This window comes from Bufo bufo, chromosome 7, assembly GCF_905171765.1.
Source record: "Bufo bufo chromosome 7, aBufBuf1.1, whole genome shotgun sequence".
Taxonomy (NCBI): domain Eukaryota; kingdom Metazoa; phylum Chordata; class Amphibia; order Anura; family Bufonidae; genus Bufo; species Bufo bufo.
In genome coordinates this window covers 6,873,969-6,893,628 of record NC_053395.1, presented here as the reverse complement: position 1 = coordinate 6,893,628, position 19,660 = coordinate 6,873,969, and the positions used below count along the sequence as shown (strand labels likewise).

Here is a 19,660-nt window from a genome sequence, read left to right as displayed (position 1 = left end):
GAGACTGATTCTCTGCTGACGTGAAGCCAGATTCTCTGCTATGGGACCTCTGTCCAATTGATATTGGTTAATTTTTATTTTTTTTATTTTTATTTTAATTCATTTCCCTATCCACATTTGTTTGCAGGGGATTTACCTACATTTTGCTGCCTTTTGCAGCCCTCTAGCTCTTTCCTGGGCTGTTTTACAGCCTTTTTAGTGCCGAAAAGTTTGGGTCCCCATTGACTTCAATGGGGTTCGGGTTCGGGACGAAGTTCGGGTCGGGTTCGGATCCCGAACCCGAACATTTCCGGGAAGTTCGGCCGAACTTCTCGAACCTGAACATCCAGGTGTTCGCTCAACTCTAGTGGTGTCCTTCCGTATCCCCCTCCTGTGACACACTCTGCACTTTTTTTGGGTTCGTCCCTTCTTTCCAGTATGGGGGACCACACCTGGAAAGTGTTGGCCAGGGACGATCCGGGCGCCTCCAGTTCCCGAGGTACTCCGGCCTGCTCTTTCCCGGTCAGAAAAGATCAGGGCCTTGAGGACTGCCTCATAGAACTGGAGGAATGTCCCTGTGCTGCCAGCGCCTAAATCAAAGTTTACAAACTAACTTTCCCTTTTTTTTCCCTGCCTAACCCAAACTTTCCCTATGCTTTCCCTATGTACCTGATGGGGGGTGCTGGGGCACAGATCGTGTCCTGGGGGCACAGATTGGGTGCTGCTGGCAGCGATGGCGGACACACGTGCAGGCAGCTCCTCTGTCCTCCAGCTCCGGAACACAAAAGGAGGAAGAGAGGAGCGCCTGCCTCTTTTGAATCTGCTGCCGGACCGCCCACAGACCAATCAGAACCGATCCTGAGTGGTGATGTCACCATCACCACTCAGGATCGCTGGATGGTGATTGGTGGGGTGAAATCACATCACCATCACCATCCTGTTCCGGGTTATTTGGTCTTCAGAGACCCGAATAACCCGGAAACGGTCTGAATTGACCTGCAGTTTTCTGCGAATTGACCTGCGGTTTTCTGCGATCGCATACATGGGGGGGTCACAGGACCCCCCGGCGCATTTTTGCCCCAAGTGCCTGCTCAATGATTTGAGCAGGCACGGGGTCCCGATCACCGCCCGCCGCGCGGCGGTGATCGAAAATACACAGGGCGTACCTGTACGCCCTATGTCCTTAAGGGGTTAAATTACATTTATGCCGTGCACTCTGGCGATAGTGCGCTCATCAGTGATCACCTACCCACCTGTCCTGCTGCTACAGCAATCTGGCTGTGTGTGAGTCAGACTCTCAGACACAGTCAGCTCCAGTCCCTGCTGCCGCCCGCCGCCGCTGCGCCACTCGCCAGTCACCCCACCCTGGCCTGACCCCGTGCCGCTCTGCGAGTGAGGGCGGGGTCCGTACGGTGCACGCAGGATGGGGCGGGCGGCCGGCGGCTCTGCTGCGACACTCACAAGTAAGTGATTTTAAAAAATTCAATAAAAAATAAAGAAGGTTCAATTTTCCGCCCTCGCCCAGGGTGCGCCCTAAGGCAGCCGCTTAGTCTGCCTTATGGTAGCACCGGCCCTGAGTGTGGTGAAGGGCGTCACTCATCTCTAGTAAACAGTCATCATCAAGGAACAGGTGAAGGACAGGAACCCCAATCTTCTCCTAGATTCTAGTTCAATGTCCTGCTGCCTGAAGGGGGGGGGGGGCTGAATGACCGAGGGGCGTCTCATGGGGCCCATTACCTCCGATAGTCCTTCTTGTTGAATCACTTGTTATTTGAGCGCACTGGATCTAAATCTATGGATTTCTCTTCCCTTTAGTTACTTGTGTCTTGGCCAATCCTATATCAACCTCTTCCAAGAACGATTACCTAAAGAAACTCAGCAGAATTGTTGGGGGAAGTGATGCCAATGATGGGGAGTGGCCCTGGCAAGTCAGTCTGCAGTATTACGGAAGCCATATTTGTGGTGGGACGCTGATCTCCAACCAGTGGGTGATGACTGCTGCTCACTGTGTGGAATGGTAAGAACATGATGAGAGATAGATAGATAGATAGATAGATAATAGATAGATAGATAATAGATAGATAGATAGATAGATAGATAGATAGATAGATAGATAGATAGATAGATAATAGATAGATAGATAATATATAGATAGATAATAGATAGATAGATAGATAGATAGATAGATAGATAGATAGATAGATAGATAGATAGATAGATAGATAGATAGATAATATATAAATAGATAAATAGATAGATGTCACCTCGGTGATATGTACAGGACACACTGATGCAGAAGATATTATGGGCGGATTGATGACATCACCGGTAGAACGCTCTTCTCACCCTATTGTTTCTTCTGTTCAGGACAAGTGATTATTACGGCTTTTCGGTCGTCTTGGGCATGTACCAGCTGAATACTCCAAGCTTCCAGGAGATTCGACGCTACTTGGATGAGGTCATTATTCATCCTGACTATACTGGAGTCTTGACCAGAGGGGACATCGCTCTACTGAAGCTCTCCGCGCCCGTCAGCTACACCCCATACATCCAAGCCGTCCGGCTTCCAGATGAAACGTCCAACTTCCCCTGTGGCTTGGACTGCTGGACCACAGGCTGGGGGGCCACAAACAGTGGCTGTAAGTCTTACCATGACACGGGGGCTGTGGGGACATAGATTTTTTTAGGAAGTGGATAATAAATTGAATGGTGGACGTCACCATCCTCTCACCCCCATGAACACAACACACAGGAATCTGGTTTTGGGGTGGCTTCATTATATCAGAATTACCCTGAAGTTTTTCCATGAGAATTAAGTTAGATATAAACACAAAAACTCTGCCCTGGCATCTCGAGAACCGACATTCTCCTCTAGGCTGCTCTATGGAGAGAGGATATAGCTCCTCGGCACATGGAAGTCATGGAGGTCCATCACTCAGGATCCTTTATCACCCAGACAACTGCTTACTGTGGAGGACACCATGATTTATGGTTACCCAGGGAAGGTTGTCTTTCCAGCAGCTCCTTCCCAGTAACATATAGAAGAAATCCCAACACTCGCAATCTCTAATCAGTTAATCTTTTTTATAGTTCACAAGGGGAGTAACGATCGCAGTCGCAGAGGGTGCGACCGGGCCCGGCGGGGGGAGGGGGCCCGCTGCGCTCATATGTAATGCGGCATTTTCACTGTACTTAATGCCGGGCCCCGTCAGAGCGCTCCTCGCCTTCTCCAGTCTCTAGGCCTCCAGCATCAGACCCTGGCACTGCCACACTAACTAGTCACACATTAAGCAGGTGGGTGGAGCCTAACCTATGTTAGTCAGGCTCCACCCACCTGCTTAATGTGTGACTAGTTAGTGTGGCAGCGCAGAGGCCTAATGCTGGAGGCCTAGAGACTGGAGAAGGCGAGGAGCGCTCTGACGGGGCCCGGCATTAAGTACAGTGAAAATGCCGGGCCCCGTTAGATGAAGACTTTGGGCAGTCGGGGACACTACAATGGGCTGTGGGAGGCAGTACTGGGGACATTACTGGGGGCAGTGGGGGACACTACTAGGGGCTGTGGGGGCACTTCTGGGGGCTGGGGGGGGGCAATGGGGGGCACTACTGGGGCCATTACTGGGGGCAGTGGGGGACACTACTAGGGACAGTGGGGGACATTATTGGGGACATTATTGGAGGCAGTGGTGGACACTACTAGGGGCTGTGGGAGGCACTAATGGGGGCAGTGGGCGACACTACTGGGGACATTACTGGAGGCAGTGGAGGGCACTTCTGGAGGCAGTGGGCGACACTACTGGGGACATTACTGGAGGCAGTGGAGGGCACTTCTGGGGGCAGTGGGCGACACTACCGGAGCCCATTACTGGGGGCAGTGGGGTGCACTTCTGGGGGCTGTGGGGGGCACTTCTAGGAACAATGGCCATTACTGGGGGCAGTGGGGGACACTACTAGGAGATGTGGGGGGCACTACTGGGGTGCACTACTGGGGGCTGTGGGGGACACTACTGGGGACATTATTGGAGGCAGTGGTGGACACTACTAGAGGCTGTGGGGGGCATTACTGGGGGCAGTGGGGGACACTACTGGGAGGCAGTGAGAGACATTACTGGGGCATTACTGCGATCAGAGACCAGGGGTGTGACAATTGTGGACACAGAGGCATAGCGTGGTGGAGGGGCCCCAACGTGTGCCATGGGGCCCAAGGCACTCTAGTTGCGCCACTGTTCACAAGTTAGAGATGAGCGAATTTATGAAAAGTTTGATTCGGCTGATTCGCCAAATTTTACAAAAAAATTTGCTTTATGATGAATAATTTCGTCACGAAGCGCATTTTTTTGTAAGTAGTGGGTGCAATGACAGGGAGATGCGATAGCGCCACCCCCCGTCATTGTACCCCTCAGATGCTGCGCTCATACATGATTGCAGCATCTAAGTGTAAGAACAGTGTGAAATTAACATAAAAATAAAATCATGCTTACCTCCTCCACTTGCTCACGACGGGCTGGCCGCCACTATCTTGCTTGAAGATCTAGAGCGAAATCTCACGCAGGTACGTCTCCACGTACGGGATCTCGGCCGAGATCTTCAATCAAGATGGTGGCTGGTGTCCCCTCGCGAGCAAATTGAGGAGGTAAGTATGTTTTTTTTGTTATTTTTTTGCACTATTTCAGGTTAAATTGATTCGCTGACACGAAGCACGAGGAAATTCGGCTTTGTGGTGAATCGAATTTATCCTGAAATTCGGATCGAATTCCACTTTGTGAGATTCGATTCACTCATCTCTATTCACAAGTATTGTTATAACAGAGACGCATTTTGGCTCATCCTGACCCTTTATCAACCCCGTCACATGCACCACTGACTTCCGAGTATCGACCAAAACCTTCTCTTCCTGTTATAACAGCCAATGGCCAGGAGCAGTATCGGACTGAAGTTCCTTGGGCCCACAACTGGAGATGAATGTCAGGTAGGGGTGCATTGGCCATAGACCTTACAGGGAAATTTCCCGGTGGGCCAATGCCCAAGGGAGACACCTAAGCCCTCCTCGCGGCCGGCCAGTGTAAGTTTTTTGGGGCGTGTTTTTTTAGATGGACTGTGGTATTTGGCTCTGTTGGGGTGGTATAATGTACAATATGGTATTCCGGACCCTGCCTTACATCAATTTGGACCCGACTACAAAATGGGGACATTTTTAGCATTTTTTCCAGGGCCACTTTAAGTTCCCAGTCCGCCCCTAATTGTCAGGGACACCCTCTGAGTTTATAGGAACTTAAAAGCCCTGTTTTATTAGGGGTCCGTTATTTTCAGAGCTTGGGCTCATCGGAGGATCCTCTGGTACAGGGTCCAGAAGGAGATTGTCTCGCAGTACAGATCCAGAGATCTAGAGGCATCTGGATGTCTCATGATGAGAAGGCCAGAGGCATTTACAACTTTTAGGTGCGAGGTGCGGCCATTCTGTAGGTAGGTGAGGAGCGTTCATTATATAATCACTCTCCTTCAATCTGTGTCTCCTTATAGCGCAGCCTGAAAATGGGACCCTGCAGGAGGTGGAGGTCCCTCTAATAGACCATGTGACATGTGACCAGTTTTATCATGTCTGGTCCTCAGTGAATGCAAGCACCGTTATAATCCATGACTACCAGATCTGTGCTGGGTACCTAGATGGTAAGAAGGACTCTTGTCAGGTAAGTGTCAGTCGACCATGTCACCAGAAGGTGTACACCTCATATACTGCCTTGTATCATTACATTGGACCATGCTGCAGTTCGGGATTCATCTTTGAGCTCATTTGATCATTGTAAAGTGGTCTCACCATTACACGTGTCCTCTAGGAAACCAGCACAATAAGCGATTTGCAGCATTTTTCTAAAACACATGACAAGGCTGCAATGCTCCATCACACTTGGAATCATCTCAGCTTCCTGTGGGCACCACTAGAGGGCAATCTGAATGTAGCTTCAATCAACCATGTCCATCAGTCCAAAGATTGCCCCCTGCTGGTGAGCACAGGAAGCTGAGACTGAGTGTAAGGACCAGAGAAGGGTGCTCTGAAGGAATGGGGCATCTGATCATATTCTGCTGCAGATCTTTTCTTGGTAAATATTTCAGAACATTGGAGAGAGTTGTATTGTCTTCTTTTGCAGGGAGACTCTGGAGGGCCTCTGGTGTGTAAGGTGCAGGGTTCCTGGTACCAGGTCGGTATTGTCAGCTGGGGTTTAGGATGCGGTTCTCCATACCGCCCTGGAGTCTACTCTCTTGTGTCGAACTATCAGCAGTGGATCCAGCAGTATGTGCCCAATCTGAAGTTTACGAAGCTGACGAACATCCATCCAGACATGAAATGCTTGGACCTCCCTCCCGATGCAGGTAATATGGCTGCAGAGTCAAGGCTACTGCCCTCTGGTATCAGTCACATTTCACATATTGATCCAGAAGAGAGAAAAGCAAAATGTAAACTACCCAGAGACATTGTTCATGAAAGGAACACGCAGCACACAGGCCCACTGTCCCCAGAACCCAGGACATGACACTGCGGCCAATCCTTGACTAACGAGCATGTAATCTATTCACTGAATAGGAACATTCATTATATCCAGATCCTAGCACTCTGCCCTGCTCATGTGACAGATACACGGTGCATGGCTTCTTACAAGAGATGGCTCTGACAACTGTGGTTATATAAGCCTCGTAGGACAGGTTGTCAGCCCCGGAGGAAAAGCAGAGTTCTTAACCACCATAGACAATTGATTATTTGTTTTCTTTGTTTTGTATCAATATAAGGTCTATTGTGACAATGACACTTGCCTAGGACTTCCTAGACTACCACTCCCATCACTGATCCTCAGATCCGGGAGTAAATCTAACTCCTTCACTATCTGATCTGTATTCCAGCCTCTTCTCAGCTCTGGGCTGGACATGGAACCTGGCTCCTGATGGCTCTCACCGGGATGCTCTGTGCCTTGTGGTCCGGTCCATTTGCACTTTGTGAGTATCTGCTCTTGTGATCTCTTCTGTATTGCATTGTTAGGTACGCCAACATGTCGCCTGGGGTCCCTGCTTCTATACAGAACACGACCCCTCATTGTTGTCATCAATAAGATCCTATAGGTTACTCCTGAATCCTCTGATACGACAGAGACAGTGAGTGCTCAGAAGTCATCTCCAGGTGGGGTTCTCTTCTGCTGGATCTTGGGATTTTGTCAATGATTCAGAGCCTGGGCCTCCCCGAGCATCCTCTACTGCTCTGAGGGGTTCTTGGACATACTACCCCCAACGCTCCTCCTATAAGTGGTTCTTAGAACATTCCGGGGGTAATATCATTGTCATCCTTCATTTTCCCTTCATTCCTCATAGATTGTAAGCTCTGATGATCACGGCTCTATCATTTTGTGACAATCTTGCAGTTCTTTTGTGTTATTCCGTAAACTGGAAAAGTTCTGGAATGTTTTTATCCTATTTTTTCTGATTTATTTTAAGAACATAGAGTTGCACTGAAATAAAGAATTACAATCACCCCTCCTCCTTCCTCCCCTTGGTGGGTCGTACTGATCTGATACTTGGTGTGTCCAGTTTGGGATCATCAGGCCGAGGCCAGTCCTGGGGTTTAAGCAGAAAGGAACATTTTTATTTTATTTTGCAGTTCAATCATTTTTCTTTTTTCTTCACAATTTTATAAATACTTGATTGTTTTTATTGTGCCCTTGGTTACAATCTGAATGAAGCAGCTGTAAGATGGCAGCCGCTCCGTCCTCCGGAACCTACATAGATTGGTGCAGAAACCCAAGATGGCCAGAGCCTGGAGCAGCAATGCAGAAGACCCTGGATACTGTGGCACCGAACTGCAGGGAATATTATAGAAAATGACATAATAAGGGAGAATCCAGTGCATTCCTGTCCCAGAGGGCGATTTTCTCATCCCGGAAGCCTAGGTTCAAGGCTTGATATGAAAAAGATGATGATTGTCTTACGAGAAATTAAAAAATGTAATGAAATTAAAATAGTAAAATATTGTCTTACAGGAGGTTCCAGGTTGTGTACGGGCAGCGGCTCTGTGAACACCGCGGCGAGAGATGCCCCCGAACCAGGAATCATCCCACGTGGACAGTCCACATCACCCAGGACAATATATGACGGATCCCAAGAATTCATCCCCTGAATGTACACGAGCCATTGTGAAATACAAAAGCCTCCTCTTTCCTCGTTGATTTTATTTTTTTTAACCAAATTTTATTAGAATAAACTTTCCACACAAATCAATCATCGACATTATCAGTTTTCCTCTTTTTACAACTTCAATCCCTACCCCAAACTCCCCCCCCCCTCCCCTCCCTCTCCTTCCGATGCGTCTCCTATCCCCTCCGGAGCAGGAATGGTGATGGGGTAACGGCAGTGAAGCTTAAGACTTCCCAATCCCCCATACCTTATTCCATTTCTCCTCAATATGTCTTTGTTTATTTAGGATATTTTTATATTTCTTGATCTTATTCACCAGATTTATCCATGTATGCACACTAGGGATATTTTGTGTAATTAAAAGTCTTGCCAAAAACATTATTTTAATCAAGAGAATCTTTTTATACTTATAACAATGAAATACAAAAGCCGGGATCCGTCTCCTCCTCTTTCCTCGTTGATTTGATTTCTTATTTATTCTATTTTACACTTCTCTGTTGAGGGCTTGTTTTTTTCAGGACAAGTTGTACTTTCTAATGCCGACATTTAATAATGCAGACAATGTATTGGGAAGCTGGAAATAAATTCCAAATGTGGTGGAACTGGAAAAAGATGGGATTCCACCACAGTTCTATGGGTTTTGTTTTTATAGTGTTCACTATGCAGTAAAACCGACCTGTTACCTTGTTTCATTCTCCGTCAGTACAATTACAAAATACATTATTTTTTGAGTTTTTCTTCTTTTTTAATACTTAAAAAAAATAAAACCTTTGGAAAAAAAAGATTTTTTTCTTTTCATCACTATATTCTGACCCCCACACCTTTTTATAGTTACGCGTACGGAGCAGTGTGAGGAGGTGAAATGATGGTAAAATGGTGAATCAGCCACATAGATTTTTGTCCCCATTATGCCAGGCATGCTCAACCTGCGGCCCTTCAGCTGTTGCAAAACTACAACTCCCAGCATGCCTGAACAGCCTACAGCTAGCAGCCTACAGCAGGGCATTATGGGAGGTGTAGTTTTACAACAGCTGGAGGGCTGCAGGTTGAGCAGGTCTGTATTATGCCATTCACCGTATGGGATAAAAAAAAAAGATTTTATTAGCATAGGCTAAACATTTAAAAAAAAATTAAAAACGTTTTTTAGGCCCCCAAGTGGACGCTAACATGCAATCATTAGATTTCAATTTGTATAACGTAACATAGTTTATAACGCTGAAAAAAAAAAATACTGTAATGGAATTTTATACAATACACAAAGATCGGTATATTACAATTCAGTGCTGCCACCTGCAGGCCTGAATTGGAATATACCAGTAATAAGCCTAGAAACCTAGTGCAGACTCTGGCCTTTTGCTTTAAAGGATCGCACTCCCCGATCTCAGCCAGAGGGTGGCATTCATGCTCGGGGAGTGCGCACTTCTGGGTTTTTGGCATTTCAGATGCCATGGTCATTTGCCTACGACTTCTGAGGGGTTAAATGTCCTCGATCAGGCACTACCAACAATCGTAGACATTAGCCCTAGGTGTCTGCTGTGTGAAACAGCAGGCACCCGAGAGCTTTGGTGCTTGTTCCTCTCTGGAACAGGTGCCATCTTAAAAGACCTGCCATCAACTGTACATGTAGTGCAGATATTTTGAATGTAAAGAATGAAAATAATATCTGATATCATACAGCACAGGACAGTCTGAACCTGCTCTGTACCTCACAGAGATCTTCCCATTCATTGCTCCAAATGCTCTGCTCTACTCAACTTCCGGTGGCTCTTGACCTCACATCTCATGTTGGTCGTACCCAGATCTACTACTTCTGAACTTGATTTTCATGAATGGAAAAGTTAGAATTCTACAAAGATCTATTCTATAACATAATAACCATTGTCTTCAAGATTCCTTACATTGTAAAAAGGATTATGTTATGTGACACAGGGGATTAACCACCAAAGAGACACGTTATTTTTAAAATGTCGTTAACGCTCAGAGGTTAAAATTCAGGCCTGTCAACATTTTCTAGTTGGGTTCTAAGGTTGAACCAAATGGATGACATAATCTTGTGATCATCCTGTCCCTTAAATACAGCCTGGTCCTTTATCTTCTGGCAGTTGAAGCAGAGATGTCTCATGAGGAAACTTCAGCCTATTAACATCACACATCGCGAATGGCTCATCCACAAGTGATACGCCTCCTGGGTCTAGGTATGTGATGTATTATACTGACCATAGAAGAACTATAGAGCAGGGAAGGTTCATTAGGGGCCAGGATGAGGCGGTTGGTGTCTACATGGTTCTTTAAAAACTGTAAAGTTTTTGTTCTCCTCTTTTAAATTTTGATCAATTAAAAGGTTCTTAGATTTCAGGTTTCAACAACTTATCCACAATTTAATTAAAAAACCCTATGACTTAATCTCTTAACTGAAGAGAATCTTAATTACGTGGGATTTCTGGTTCCATGACAGCTAGGACATCCAGTAGAATCAATTCTGATTTATCCAACTCGTGAAATGTAAGTGACTTTGTCAAAATGTGAGATTCTTCAGCATTGAGGACAAAAAAAAAATCAAAATTATGTTTTTATACCTTTATAAACCAGACTTGATTCATATGATGAGGGGAAGATTTGAGTTTTAAGATTTCTTGTGAATTTCAGTTTTATGTTTTTGTCGACCTCAAGGTTTGAGGATAAAGAAGGTTAAGTTAGAATTTCTGAGATTAAAAATGAAGGCCATTTGTTTATGTTGTGCTTCCAGTTTTCATGTTTTTTTTATTTTTAAAGTAAATTAAAAGAAAATTTCCATTGATAATCAGGGTCTATGTGTGATAATATGGAGATAGAGTTGATTGTGTGTACAATTGCTTGAGGCTGAAGAAGCCTGTGCAGGTTGGGCCTCATGGTCCCTATAGACCTGTAGACATGCTGATCCTGCCAAATGGAGCCTTGGTGAAGCGCTGTGTTCTCCACTGGAAGATCCTTCTATGGCGTCTACTTTCTCGGTTTACTTTTTCTTCTGACAGATTTTGTATATTGCATGGTTCCCCCACCCCCCTTCCAATATCAGTATCTTAGATCTGAAAGCAGCTTCATCATTCAGTTTTCTTTTAAATTTTTCTAATAAATAAGTTTATCTGTGCAATTTTGTTCTGAACGAATCATAAACATAATTTTTTTAAATTATTAATATTAATTGATAATAATCTTTAGTGTTGAGCGAATCGAAGTGTCTGAAGAGGACTTTGATCCGAATTTCAGGGACAATTCCGTATGCTGTGAAGCCGAATTTTCTCGTGCTTCATGGCAACAAATAGATTTTTGAGCATTGAGAATTGGCTAATTTTGATAAATAGATAATCGTTCAAGCGACTGACGACGCCAGTGATAATGAGCATTTGCATGCAGGGAGCATAGTGTACCGATTCCTTCCTATTCGCTGGTACACTCACTTATACCATGATCGGTGACTGTATTCAGACAGGTCCAGTCATCGTGCCCATCGGTAAAAGATCACATGATGCACATTTACACAATTCATTAACGACAAACGATAGTTTACTTATTCCCATTAGTGATTTCACTAGTGTTGCACATGAGTTTTTAGTAAAATCATTCCATCGCTACATACATTCACATTACACGATTATCGTCCACAGTGAATCGCTGGCATTCGAATCGATTATCTACTTATCTAAAATGAGCCTTAAAGCTCTTTAAACGCAGATATCTCTGCAGCTATTTATCATCCAGACAAAAGAAAGGTATCGTTTTAATCAGCATTATGAGCCCTACCAGGCCGTGTGTTTAGTAGGGTTGATCTTGGTGACAGAGCCTCTTTAAATGCCACTTCACAAAATATAATCCTATTGTTATCAATATGGAGCCGCTGCCCTTACTAGAAAAATGCAAGAAATTCCATCCTAGGGCTCAGCTGACCTCCTGAAAATCTCCTCATTGTATTCAGATTGAACTAGCTGGAGGCATTTGCCACATGACAAGTTGACACATAGGCCAAACATCTGGGAGACACCCAGAAAGGTCTAAGACTTGGGGGTACACCGACATAAAATAATAATTTGGAATACACACACATAAATGTCATGCATTTTGGAAGCATAGACCAAACATTTGGGACTCACCTACATAGGCCATGTATTTTTGATCCACTTTCGTAGCCCATGCATTTGATGCATTTGAAGTAGACCAGTAAACACAACTATTTGTAAGGTGAAGCCCACTTTATTAAGGTGAAGCCCACTTTATTACCCCGCACATACGTAACATTGTATTTATGAGCCTATCAGCCTTCATGAATCCTCTGAGGGCTCCAGTCAATACATTGAATTAAAAAAAAAATAGCATTCTCATCAGAAGCATAGGACATCTAATCATTTTGGGACTTCCCAGAGCCAAAACATCCTGTTTAAATGCCCACACATGTTAATACCTACTGTTTTTAGTTTAGAAGCCCCTTTCAAATGAGAACAATCAGAAGAGCCACACTAAAAGATAAAGAACAATTATAGGTTTTGGCCCTAGTACCAACCAATGTCCTCCTTGGTACCCCTAGTACAAGTTCTAGCAGGGCTGTCCTTGGAGCTACTAGTACTCAGTTCTACAAATGTCCTTTCCGGTGTCCCTAGTACCAAGTTCTAGCAATACCCTCACTGGTGCTCTTAGTAGCAAGTTCTAGCAATGTCCTCCCTAGATTTCCTAGCATGCAAAAGATGCCAACAGCTTGTAGAGATACCAACAGCTGGAAAGCCACATGTAGAGGCCAAAGGGCCCCATGTGGATCTTTAGCCACTGGCCAGGGAGCACTGCTTTGGCCCCTTGGAGATGATCCCAATTTTGAATATGTCTGAGTTATTTACAGAAAGATGAGGTTAGTGGCGTTTTATTGAGGACAACTACCAGTTTACTGGGGTGGTTGGGTTGAGTCAGGTGGCACAGTAGTTGCTGCTCTGATAATAATCACATACTGTACTACCTTGTGCATTCTTCTTTGACTAGTTAGAAACCCCATGAGTTGGATACTGTAGTTAACAAGGTCATGAGTCTGAATCCACATGGCTTGGTTAACGTTAAAGTGGTGATTAGGGTTGAGCGAACCCATGGAAGTTCAGGTTTGCTGGGTTTGGCCGAACTTCAGGTCAAAGTTCGGGTTTGGGACCCGAACTTCACCTGAACTTCACCCCGAACCCGGACTTCATTTAAGTCAATGGGGACCTGAACTTCACTTTATTATTTTAACATGGTTTTAACGGAAAATAATAGCATTCTTAAAACAGAATGCTAAATAAAATGTCTACTGAGGGGTTAAAAATAAAAAACAAACTCACCTCATCCACTTGATCGCGCAGCCGCTATCCTCTTTTCTTCAGGACCTGCAAAAGGACCTGCGGTGATGTCACCGCAGGTCCTGCTGAATGAAAATAGAAGGACCTGCGGTGATGTCACAGTGACGTCACCGCAGGTCCTTTTGCAGGTCCTGAAGAAAAGAGGATACTGGCTGCGCGATCAAGTGGATGAGGTGAGTTTGTTTTTTTATTTTTTAACCTCTCAGTATACATTTTATTTAGCATTCTGTTTTAAGAATGTTATTATTTTCCATTATAACCATGTTATAACGGAAAATAATAAAATCACCCGAACCCAAACTCGAACTTCAGTGAAAAGTTTCATGGAAATATGTAGGATGGTATAATGCATTTATAGCCCCATGGAACCTCAAGGTTTTGACTTTCATGTCCAAGAAAACATTTTTTACTTTGGATATATTACATGGGGGATTTAATATTTCATACAGCTGATTTTTCCAAGATCAGATGATGATAGTGGATGGGCAGGGGCTCATGTATTCTATGTTAAAGGCAATAGATTATTTATTTTGTAATTATTTTGTGATATTCTGAAGTGTCTTCTATGTATTGTGTATAAGAATCCAACTACCAGGCTGATAACTAGATTTTTCTCTTTCAGTTGCCTCCATCCTTTTCAGCTCCAAAGCCGCCACAAATGACATTCACCCGAGCAATTTTAATAGAATTTATGGGGGCACTGACTCCAATGAAGGAGAGTGGCCCTGGCAAGTCAGCGTGCAAATCAATGGCTCCCATATATGTGGGGGGTCAATCATCTCTAATCAGTGGGTGATGTCTGCTGCTCACTGTTTTGAAGGGTAAGAAAACCTCAATAGTTGTGTGGACCAGGTTGTAGATACATAGACCTTGATGTCCTAGGCTTTTGCGTTCTAATGATTTTCCTTCATCACCTGGATTATCTTACATATTAGATCTTTGCCAACAATCCTTTTTAATTTGCCTTATTTTTGTGATAATGTGATTATACGGTCACCAACAGAAAAAGGAGATTGGAAGCAGCACAAATATCCCACAAATTACATGTCCTCATCCAGCCATCATCATGTAAAAAAGTAGAATAGGACACCAGCATACCATCTATGCGTCCTTATTGTGACAGGGAAAACACCCAGTGATGAGCCGTCCACAAGCTTGAGATGGAAGATTACTGGGTGTTTTTCCTGCCATAATAATACAGCCTTCATGGTATGCTTATGTCCCATGTTCTATTTTAGACTATGTGGCCTCCAGGTCTGACAGATGGATATTGGGTAACTTAAAGTGTATTTGTCATCAGAAAAGGACAGAGTGTTTGAATAATTCTATGTTTAACATATTTTAAAAGCATATTTAAAGAATTTTTGGTAGTTATTTATAATTTTCCCTGTCAATATCTATTTACACCTTGGGTTGTTTACAGATCACTTTACTGCAGTTATCTGCTTATCTGTCATTCTAATCCTGACTATAATCACCTCTGTGTATAGATAAGACAGGATCCACCATTCACAATGAGTGATTGTCAAAGCTTATCTATACCACCTCCCTGCACAATGACCTCTACATAAGTCACAGAACACGCCCATAAAACTCTCCTATAGAAGTCAATGAGGTCCCCTCTCCATTGTTAAGGAATTCAGGTGGAAAAACTCAACCTGGCCTTGGTAACACCAAACGTTAGGCAAATCCAGACCAGACAGATTATAAAATTCCATCAACTTCACTAACTTTGTTCTGTTTTGTCAGGGATACAGACCCCACCTTCATTACTCTAGTACTGGGCATGAACCAGCTGTATACTCCGACTCCACAGGAGATTACTGCCACTGTGGACCAGATTATTCTTCATCCTGAGTTTGTGAAGATCGGAAGCAAAGGAGACATCGCTCTGATGAAGTTGTCCATCCCTGTCAACTACACCCAATACATCCAAACAATACGCCTACCAGATGAGACGTCTGAATTCCCCTGTGGATTTTTCTGCTGGGGCACAGGCTGGGGGGCCACAGAGAATGGTTGTACGTATATTATTTCTGGTTATTGTGTGATAATGCTTCACTGACCACAAAACCATCAGTCCAAACAGAGTTCTGAAATGTAACTTTTCTCAAGTATTAATACAAGCAGTCAAGAAACTTCTAAGCACCTAGTGATAGGTGAATAGACCTTAAGCTGGTCACAGTACCTTCAATGGCTGTTGGTGAAATACTCATTCCACCAAAGTCATTCGCCCAAATATATACACAATTGGTTTGGTTGAACATGCGTATATTCTCAATATGGAAAGGGGTGTAAGCCAATGCTAGACACCCGTTCCCTCCAAACACCTTTTGTGGTGGCTTATCTCTCTTGATAACAAAACGTTTGAGCATGTTCAAATTCAAACTCAAGTTGCCCATGAAACAAAAAACTCCTTTTAGTTAGGGAAGAGCGAACCTGAACTGCAAAGTTTGGGTTCATACTGAACTTTGCAAGTTCCAGTACCCGGACCCAAACCCAGACTTTTTTTTACTGAAGTGTTTGGGTAATTTTATTATTTTCCATTATAACATGGTTATATCAGAAAATAATAGCATTCTTAAGACAGAATGCAAAACAATATGGCCGTTTAGAGGTTACCTCATCCTCTTGATTATGTTGCAGCAGTCTCTTCTATCTGCCAAAGGACCTGCGATGTGCATGATGACGTCACCGTGCTCACCACCATGTTATAACGGAAAACAATAAAGTGAAGTTCGAGTCCCCATTGACTTCAATGGGGTTCGGGGTTAAGTTTGGGTCCCGTACTCGAACTTTGATGTGAAGTCCAGCCGAACCTGAACTTCCACGGGTTCGCTAATCCCTACTGTTAGTGTCTTTACCTTGGATTCACAGCCACTAGAAGAGTCCCTATACCACACTATTATTCATAAGCATAGAAGGTCTCCTCCATGTGGAGGACAGCCAAGCTCTGTCATGTTCAGCTCCACCGTTTATGTGTTTCCTCGGTTTACTTTCATGTGCAACTGAGTAGGAAATGAGAAGGGTAAAAAGATTCTGTTATCAAATTTACATTTCAAGCTATATTTTATGTAGCTTGACCATGGGTTTAATGTAACTATATTCTATGTTATAAATTATTCTGAGGCATGGTTGTCCAGTTGGAATGCATTTTAGCTGTATATGATCTGACCTGAACTAACCTGCAACTGCAGTTACCCCAAACCCTCAAGACATAACAGGTAATTGTGGAGGCCAATGGACATACTCTACTTCATGTAATTCCTGGCATGTCTAGAGACTGTCACACGTCTCTCAAACATCCAAAACTCTGTTTTTCAGCTTCTCCTGCAAATGGCATTCTCCAGAAGGTGTCAGTTCCTCTAATTAACTATAAGACGTGCGACCAGTTGTATCATGTATCATCAGCTGAGAATGCCAGCCAAGTCGTGGTCCATGACTATGAGATTTGTGCTGGATACGTTGATGGAAAAAAAGATGTTTGTCAAGTAAGTATCTCAGGGGGTGTTCTATAGACAGTAGAAACCTCAAGACTCCGATCATTATTATTATCCTATATTATTCTATATTATTCTTTATAAGTATTCTATAAAACAAAATTATTAAGAGCTATGGCTGATTCCCGCAAACGTACAGATGTCAAACATAATTGTTGCAATTGTGTAATTGTTTGGTCATTTCCAGTGGAACCATTGCTAGAAAATGCAAATTTGGACAATCATTCACAAATGTTGGAAAGTTGGAGTTTCTGAATCATAAATGTTGGACGAGTTGATTCTGCTTTACGCATTAGCTGCTCCAGAAAGTATAGTCCATTAATGAATGTGGATTTCTGTCAATGTGTTTTTTTTATGCTAGACCTTTAAAGTAGAGAATCTCACAGACTAAACTCCGTCTTACGGCATTGGTAACTCCTTCATTTGTGATAGCATTCTAGCATTTACTTGGTGTCAGGAGATTTCAAAAATATCTGAACTGTGGGCTCGTGTCCATAAATGATAAGTAAATTGGTTTCTCAGAAGGTTCATTGATGGTTTGGGTTTCTGCTCTGTATTTTTTTTTATCTTAAATTGAATAAAATGGCCAAAATGAGAATCATCAGAAATAAAAATAAAAAAAACAAGAGGTCTTGTTTGGCCAAGAGGGAAATTCAAGCAATGGATCTCAATAAGAGAAGAGATCATCGTGAAGTCAATGTTACATTACCACAGTAATCGTCCTTTTTTTGCAGGGAGACTCTGGAGGACCTCTCGTATGTAATATTCAAGGTGTCTGGTACCAGGCTGGTATTGTAAGCTGGGGAGAAGGCTGTGCTGCCCCATACCGTCCTGGAGTCTATTCTCTTGTGCCAGTTTATCAGAGCTGGATCCAGCAGTATGTGCCTAATCTAGAGTTTGCAAAAGTGCCGAATGTCTCTACATCAAGAGGAGGATGTTTCAACTACGTATCTGACCCAGGTAACATGGACTTCAGAGGTTATATCTACAGATATGTTCAGGTTGTGCTGTTCTTCAACAACAGCCCATAATAACATCTACTGAACCTAAACAGTCAGATCAAGTAGTAACATTCCTTTAGCTTTAGTAGGATCGTCCATGTGTACTGAAGTCAGTAGAAAACATAGATTCTTCAAGACCATTGTAGATGGCAAGAAATGAGAACAGATACTTAACATGATCTATCCACGTGATAAACATATCGACCTGAACTGTTATCACCATGGCTGTAGAGAATCTAAAAACATTTCCAGTTGACTCCTGCCTGGTCTCCTCAGATCTTGGGCTGGACGCACTGTGAGCAGTAATTCACTTGTAATATGTAATTTATTTTATTAAAATTTCCTGCTATTATTGATCTGTTCTCCATGATCACACCTAATGTTTATCCTGTTGACTTTATATACTTTTCAGCATCTTCTTACCTCTGGGCAGGACAAGGAACGTGGGTCATGCTGATTCTTTCTTTGATGTTGTGCGCCTTGTGGTCTGGCCGCTGGACACTTTCTTTTTGTGAGTGCCCACCACCATACATCACAAACCTCTAATACAGTAGATTGTCTGCTCACATAGAAGAAGCTTTTTCTAGGTATATTGCCAGGTTTAAGAATTTCACCTGACATCACCTGGCACCTTATGTAAGAGCTTGAAGTGCATAAAGAACTGCATTTTAAAACCCTCCTGAAACAGGGGCATGCAGTCGCTACTGGGCCCAGGAGCCTTAGGGGGGCCAAAGACCCTTGTGCCACATAAGAAATCACCAGTATTATAGAAAGTGCATGGTGGTCAAGTTACACCTCTGGCTGGAGCGAAGGGATTAGGACAAGAATTTGGCATGGAAGGGTGGGGGTTGTCCTTTCAATTTTAGCCTCAGGCAGCACAAAGGTTATGTGATTCCCTGCCACTGGTCACAAAGCACTGAGGGAAGGAGGGCCCAAGCTGAACTCTTCCACTAGGGCCCATGAGCCTTTAGCTACGCCCCTGTCATTTAAATATAAAACCCATAAGGGAGCTAATGTGTCTGTGTTTTGGTTTACCTCCTCAGGACCTGGAGCACAATATGTTACTATACCAACCTCAAAGTCACCTGCAAGAGAGAGAAGTGTTAGCAAGTGAAGATGAGATGTCCATGATTTATAGCAAACGAGGATCTACAGCTCAACATGACTGCAGATCACCATGATTACAGCTCACTAGGATCTACAGCTCAACATGACTGCAGATCACCAAGATTATAGCTCACCAGGATCTACAGCTCAACATGACTGCAGATCACCATGATTACAGCTCAACAGGATCTACAGCTCAACATGACTGCAGATCACCATGATTACAGCTCACCAGGATCTACAGCTCAACATGACTGCAGATCACCATGATTACAGCTCAACAGGATCTACAGCTCAACTTGACTGCAGATTACCATGATTACAGCTCAACAGGATCTACAGCTCAACATGACTGCAGATCACCATCATTACAGCTGACCAGAATCCACAGCTCAACTTGACTGCAGATTACCATGATTACAGCTCACCAGGATCTACAGCTCAACATGACTGCAGATCACCATGATTACAGCTCACCAGGATCTACAGTTCAACATGACTGCAGATCACCATGATTACAGCTCACCAGGATCTACAGTTCAACATGACTGCA

General features: G+C 43.8%; 1 protein-coding gene across 1 annotated transcript; it reads left to right on the top strand.

Annotated features, from left to right (window-relative positions):
- The first annotated feature begins 1,402 nt into the window (after window positions 1-1,402).
- On the top strand, window positions 1,403-19,181 carry LOC121007939 (serine protease 33-like). The gene is made up of 7 exons (XM_040440207.1): window positions 1,403-1,442; window positions 1,795-1,996; window positions 2,347-2,618; window positions 5,497-5,663; window positions 6,123-6,345; window positions 16,824-16,990; window positions 19,044-19,181. The coding sequence occupies exons 1-7, from the start codon at window positions 1,403-1,405 to the stop codon at window positions 19,179-19,181; spliced, it is 1,209 nt and encodes a 402-aa protein (XP_040296141.1).
- The last annotated feature ends 479 nt before the right edge of the window (window positions 19,182-19,660 follow it).

What these genes read in the sequence shown, in the direction of transcription:
- LOC121007939 (XM_040440207.1), top strand. Translation starts at nt 1,403, where the DNA reads ATGGGGCGGGCGGCCGGCGGCTCTGCTGCGACACTCACAA. An exon ending in GGGGGCCACAAACAGTGGCT is followed by an intron (nt 2,619 to 5,496) that starts GTAAGTCTTACC and finishes GTCTCCTTATAG; the next exon opens with CGCAGCCTGAAAATGGGACC. An exon ending in GGACCTCCCTCCCGATGCAG is followed by an intron (nt 6,346 to 16,823) that starts GTAATATGGCTG and finishes TCTGTTTTTCAG; the next exon opens with CTTCTCCTGCAAATGGCATT.